The sequence below is a fragment of the Leuresthes tenuis genome, unplaced genomic scaffold (assembly GCF_036924035.1).
Source record: "Leuresthes tenuis unplaced genomic scaffold, fLeuTen1.0.hap1 SCAF_13, whole genome shotgun sequence".
Lineage (NCBI taxonomy): Eukaryota > Metazoa > Chordata > Actinopteri > Atheriniformes > Atherinopsidae > Leuresthes > Leuresthes tenuis.
This window is the reverse complement of record NW_027325367.1, coordinates 1,052,287-1,058,644: the sequence shown is the minus strand read 5'-3', so window position 1 is coordinate 1,058,644 and position 6,358 is coordinate 1,052,287. Positions and strand designations below refer to the sequence as shown.

General features: G+C 37.9%; 1 protein-coding gene across 1 annotated transcript; it reads right to left on the bottom strand.

Annotated features, from left to right (window-relative positions):
- Positions 1-250: 250 nt before the first annotated feature.
- On the bottom strand, positions 251-4,187 carry LOC140266955 (interferon-induced protein 44-like). The gene is made up of 6 exons (XM_072362104.1): positions 4,158-4,187; positions 3,858-4,053; positions 2,604-2,747; positions 1,621-1,792; positions 1,374-1,471; positions 251-1,023 (listed from the first exon to the last, which is right to left on the bottom strand). The coding sequence occupies exons 2-6, from the start codon at positions 3,921-3,923 to the stop codon at positions 856-858; spliced, it is 648 nt and encodes a 215-aa protein (XP_072218205.1). The 5' UTR covers positions 3,924-4,053; positions 4,158-4,187; the 3' UTR covers positions 251-855.
- Positions 4,188-6,358: the final 2,171 nt, after the last annotated feature.

The window sequence follows — 6,358 nt, the reverse complement described above, 5'->3', positions numbered from 1 at the left end:
GTATAGATAAATAACTAAATAATATGGTTGCATGTATCAATATAAAGACGGACATATAAATATGTCCTTTTACTTGATATTCTTTTATATATCCTTTATAAAAAAGATATAATATATTATTATATGTTATGATGTAGTAAATAATATAATATAAATCAATCAGTTTGCCCTTTTGATAATTAAAAAGAATAAATAATGTATTTAATAAAAAGCACAGAGGTTAATGCTTAAATGGAGATTTGTTTTTAATAACTTCTTCCATCTTTTCACCAAGGATACATAGTGGTTATAGTTTGTAAAGATATTACAGTTCAAGAGTTTAATGAAAGTAGATGAAAAAATTATTAATTAATCCCAAAGAAAATCATAATGTTGGATTTTAAAACCTGTTAGAAAGTCATGCTGTTAACTAAAGACTATAAACTATTTTTCATTTTCGTTCAGCTTCTAAATCTAATATATGTCCACGTCAGTCAGTGCGTTTACATGCAGAGTTAAATACAGCCACTGTTACAGCTCAGCTTAAACTGGTCCCAGTATAGAAACACAGGAGGGGAATCCAGCTGTTTCCAGCTGCTTCAGGTTCACATCCAGTTATCCCACAAACCCAAACAAGCTGGAGGTAAACTGGTACCATAGGAAGCATCATTGTTCAGCACAGGATGAAACTGTTTTAGTAATTCTGTTTGAGAAACTTCCAATTTTCTTTCTTTTTTATCCGTAAAAGCACTCAGAGGAGATTCATTCCTCTTTTTAGGAGCTTTATATGTGATTGTATATAAAATCATGCAGGTTATGATAACAGATTAATTTCCTGTGATTTATCTTCATCAACATGTTTTAGGAAGAATCAGGTTAATTCTGGGTGAACTCGAGGAAGTCGTCACCACAGTGGAGGACGTGTTTCATGGCGTTCAGGATCAGTGAGTCGATGTCATCGTTCATTTCGGTTTCCTCACTGTAGTTCATCACAGGGAAGATGCAGTTCATGGGAATTCCCACATTAGCACCGAGCTTCTGCATCTGGATTGAAGAAATTAACATCACATGTTCTCAAACCACAACTCGCAGCTTTGGAGAATTTCATTAAAGTTTGAACAGGGGCTGAACATGATTATACTGCAGCATCAGGTCTCATCGACCCAAACATCCAAGAATTCGACCAATCAGAAGACACTTTATCCAGATCCTCTGTTCTCAGGAGGGTTAGGGTTCCCCCAGAGAACGTTCTCCCTCGTTCTGATCTGATTACTAACTGTTTGGAGTTATGAAGGTTTCAAAGATAATCTAAACGTACCGAAGACTAAGAATTAAATGACTGAAAATGATGGTGTAATACACACTTTAAGTTCAGAATTACAAACTAAACATACCTTTTCTTTCACATTTTGTGACTTGTAGACATTCTTTACATCTTTAACTTCTGGAAAAGCCACATCAATTTTGGTGAGAACGGCCAGTTGAGGAATATCTGTCAGGACAACAAGTAAAGAAGTAAAGAAGCGACAAAGTGACAGAACAGAGCTCTGCTACGATTGGCTGCATGATATTTGATACTCAGAAGAAGTTTAGTCCCACTGAACCCAAACCCAGAGAAGAAAAACAGATTTCTGTTCTCACTCAGATTACTGGCTTCCGCTCTGATGTTCCTGAACTTCTCCACAACTTTATCATCCATTAAACTTAATGTGTCTGCAGGAATCACACAGACCAGAACGTGCACACGGTCGTTGGAAGTTGGGGATTTATTGTAATGACGATCACCCTCTGACAGCTGAGACACAGGATTGAACTGGAAAAAGAATTTTAAATGAATTTATAAGATTCAGATTCACATATCCTTTATTGTCATTACAACGAGTACAACCAAAAGTAAGGTGCAGGCCTTTCAGTGAATGGAATGAGTCATTCAGGATAGTGTATATATATATATATATATATACTCTCCTGAGGCAGTAAGGTGACATGAGTGAAACTGCAAACCACGTACAGAAGCAGTATGTGAGGATGCTCTCCATGGTGGAGCGGTAAAAAGACTCAAGCAGTCTCTGGCTGATATCGTTCTTATTGAGGATTCTCAATGAATGTAGCCATGTTTCGTGATGAAGGACACAGCAGTCTCTGGGGAAGTTGTCCCAAGCTTCCTGGAATCTCAGCTCGTCCATTTTGTTGGTGTGGGATCTTACATTTTCGAGGGAGAGGCTGGGACGGGTTTGTGTGGCTGCTTTCATAACCTAGCTAGCTCACCGGCCCTGCATCCCCGCTCTTGCTTGCACTCCCTGCACCGCCTCAGCTTCCTCATTGGTATCGTGATCCAAAGAGATCCCTTGTTATGAACTCCGGGATGTTGTATGAACGAGAGGACTCCGCTGTAACAATCCGAAACTCCGATTTTTAACAGATCGTGTCGGCTGAAGTTAGCTCGACAAAAAGCAGTTAAAACAAACAGGATGTACATAACGAATATCTAAACAAAGCACTAGAAGTGAGAGCAAAGAGCCACTGCATCTATATGCGCCGCCATCTTGGATCTTCATCTTTTAATATCCATAAATAGAAATTAAACTCAAAAGAATTTAATTTTTTACAAAAATCATTCATACCTTGTAACCATCCTTCACGTGTCCCTTTAAAGCCAGTTTGATATCTTCCACCAGGACACCTCCATGTTTGCTCAGACCCATGATGTCATTGCAGACAAAAGGATAGTATGACCCATCATCCTTTTTTATTCTGTAGGTTTTGTACTGTAAAGCAAATATGAAGAATATATGTACAGCTTCTAACATAAAATCATTCAGTAAAAGCTTTTTTAAAAATGAATAAATAATATAAACAGATTAAATAAATATCAGTGAATCATATCAAAGGACCAGAAAACATCTAATAACTATGTGAAGATACACCAGTGTGATGATGATCTCAGTCACTGTGTTGTAATCTGAGCTGCGGCAGCACATTTATCTGAGCGTGCACGTTAGTGCATGTAACAGGCTGCTGAGCAGGTCTTCCTCCACTGAATAAACATCATCTCTTAGCTTAAAAGCCAAAGACGGGGATAAGACCCGAGTCAGCTTTGTTCTGTTTTAACACTGAGCTTCATGAAAGCTCCAAATCACTCCTGAATCCACTGAACGCTGCTGCTTTGTGGTCCAGCTGTGATGCACATTTCAGAGCATTTCAGTTGGTTCTGCTTTTATAGTCCAACTCCTGAAGCATCACCATCTTCATGTATTCACCATCTATGATCCTCAACAGCATCAGAAAGGTGTTGATCGCTGGCCAGGAGCAGCAGACTCATCTCCCAACATGTTCAGAGGTCCCAGCTCAAATGTTCCAGGGCAAGTGCTTTGCATTAAGGTTCCTGCTCATTTGGCAGCTAGCATGGCTAGCTCAGGAGTTCCTGGTCAAAAGCTGAACCTGGAAGTCCTGACCTGTTTGGGATACTCTAATACTGAGGGGACCCTTTGGTTCAGGACCACTTTACTGAGAAGCAGCTTAGCTAACTCAGCTAGTTTGTGTCTCCTGACTCTTTCATCCAAGTTCCCAGTCAAATACTTTGGAGAGCTAGCTCAGCTAGCATGGATGTCCACAGCTGCTTGGATCCCAGCTCATTTACCAAAAAGCCAGTTCAGCTAGCCCCCAAACTCATGGCCCAGTGACCTATGCCCAGTTCTCAGCTGACTCTGTAGGAAGTTTATATCTGATAATTCAACAGAGCCACGTAGACTTTCTTTTGTGGAAACTGTTCATTTCGACTGCCATTCAGACAAATTATGTCACCAGAATCACCACATTTTTATCCATCTATTATAGCAATTGACCAAATAATTAAATTAACTAAATGATTTTCTCACCTCTTTAGTGAAACTGTCGCCGGATGTGTTATCCACCAGAGCCTGCCTGTAAACTCTGCCACGCATGACACTTTGGACAGAATTGATCAAACTGCTCTTTCCAGCCCCAACGGCTCCATGTAGAAGAATCCTGAGCAGCTGACCCTCAGTCGGAGGTTTGTAGCCTTTCACAGTCTGTAGGACCTCCCTATTGTCTCTATGCAGGGAAACAAACATCATGTTAATGAAACTGAAACAACAGACACTAAGACTCAGTAAATAAATGAATAATCTTGTTTTCTGTGGGCTGCAGATTCTCACCCCCAGTTAATTCTCCTCCACGGTTCATCAAAAACTAAAAGAGAAAAGACAAATGAAAAGACTTCATTGTATGACATCAGATTTTTAAATAATGACTTTTGGTTGATTGAGGACACGTACGTGCAGGTGGAGCTGGAGGTGAAGGAGGAGGTGGAGGTGGAGGTCGAGGTGCAGGTCGAGGTGCAGGTTTAGATGAAGATCCTCCCATAACTGAAAACCAGTTTACTCATGTTTAGATGAATCTATTGTTTTCTTTTGAAGAACACATTGGTATCAAACACATGAAGAAATATATCATAAAACATTCATCTCTCTCAACAAAGTAACTGTTAAAACCGACAGAAAACTTAAATCTGGGATTTATGACATTTTTTTTATTTCAAAATTTGAATCACATTTTATTCTTATTATTTTAATATTTTATGTAAACATAATGAAATACATTAAATGCTAAAATACCTGAAACCTGTCATTGAACCGTTTTTATCTCAGTGTTTGTCTGCTTCATAAAGAACACAACAAAACCGTGGACATATCTGTCAGCTGACAGGTTTTCATCTGTTCATGGTGAGAAACTGCTGAGTGGTTGGTTCAGGCTGTGAGATGAGCTGCTACTGTAATTTAGATGTTTTTACATCAGACTCAGAGTGTTTCTAAAGGTGATAGAAAAGATGTCTTTTAACGTCCTTGTCCTTCTTCATTTCTTATTTGTGGTGTCATAAAACTTGTGTTTTTCTGCTCCTTAATCCCTGTTAATGGTTATGACTGAATATGTTAACGTTGGATTGTAAAACTGAGTCTGCACAGGTGTTTTATCATGAAAAGTGACTGAAATGTCTTTATGAAGTCTGACGTCCTGCTGGACTCGTCTGTTCTGTGGAGATCAGCTGTACTTTGATCAGTCACTGCTGTACAGAGTCAACTGACTTAAAGAAACCCAACTTTATTGGAGTAAAACAAGATTAAATAAATAAAACTGTATGTTCTAACAACAGTCAAATCCACTGTGGAGAAAATAGAAGAAAGGGCCAAATTGGTAAAAGACGCATTAGAGGCCTGAAACACTGTGGGAGGAGCAGGTTTCTCTCTGTGCCATCAGGCAGTTGGATCATTTTGTTGCTCAATGGGACAAATGAGAAAAGTTTATCTGTATCTCACACACTGTAATGTTGAGGGGACAAAACATTTAGTTTATGTCCTGGTTTTAAACTCCCAGCAGACATGACCTGATGGAAGCTTTGTGCTGAATTATAATTTCTTTCAGCCAAGAACTTTATGAAAAAGTTTCTTTTTTGACCATCATAACTGATGTCTGCAGAGTTTTTCCTGAGTGTTTTTGGATCACAGACAGCGTTTCAATAACAACCTGGTATTTATCATGAACCAGTCGTGTGAAAAAGAAAGTACACCCTCTGTGAGTTCCAAGGTATAACAAGATATAAAAGCATAAAATGCTTTATAAAAAGTCTTAAAATGAGGTGAATACAGGCTGAGATGAACAACAACACAACATATTACTTAAAGGGATTTACGGTTCAGGGTTAGAAGACATTTATCTGGATAATTATTTTCTTAAAGAAATAATTAGATTCAATTAAAAAATTAATGCAAAAAGTAAGTGATTGATTTATACAACTTTCATATCTGTGAAGGTTGGAAATTTAAAGTTAAACAAATTAAAAACATGTAATACGCTGAAGAATAAAAGAAAACAGCTGTTGGAATAATTTCCATAAAGAATCATTTCTGTTATATGTTTGACAGTTTTAATATGAACATATTTTATTTACACTATTTTATTTGAACTACTATTGATCCAGCTTTGAACATTATAAAAGAATCCTACCTTCTTAGAGCTGAGCTGAAGCTTCAGATGCAGACAGATGTCAGAGTGTGACTGAGACTGTTGTTCACAGGGTTTTTATAACCATCCATGTAGTCCTGGTTTCACTTTTACTTTATATGAAAGCTGATTCACCACAAAGTCTCTTAAGGTCTCTGATTACTGTCATCAGGCCTGTTTTCTGAACATTTATTTGAAGGTAAAATATAACAGCTCATTAGCATCATTACTAAGCATCAACACTGAGCAAACGGTCCTCATTTTATTTACCTGGTTGCAGAATGTGTTTAAATGTTATCTTATTATCCTCCTAAATCAGAACATTTTAAAGTCTGAAGAATTGATTTTAACACTGATA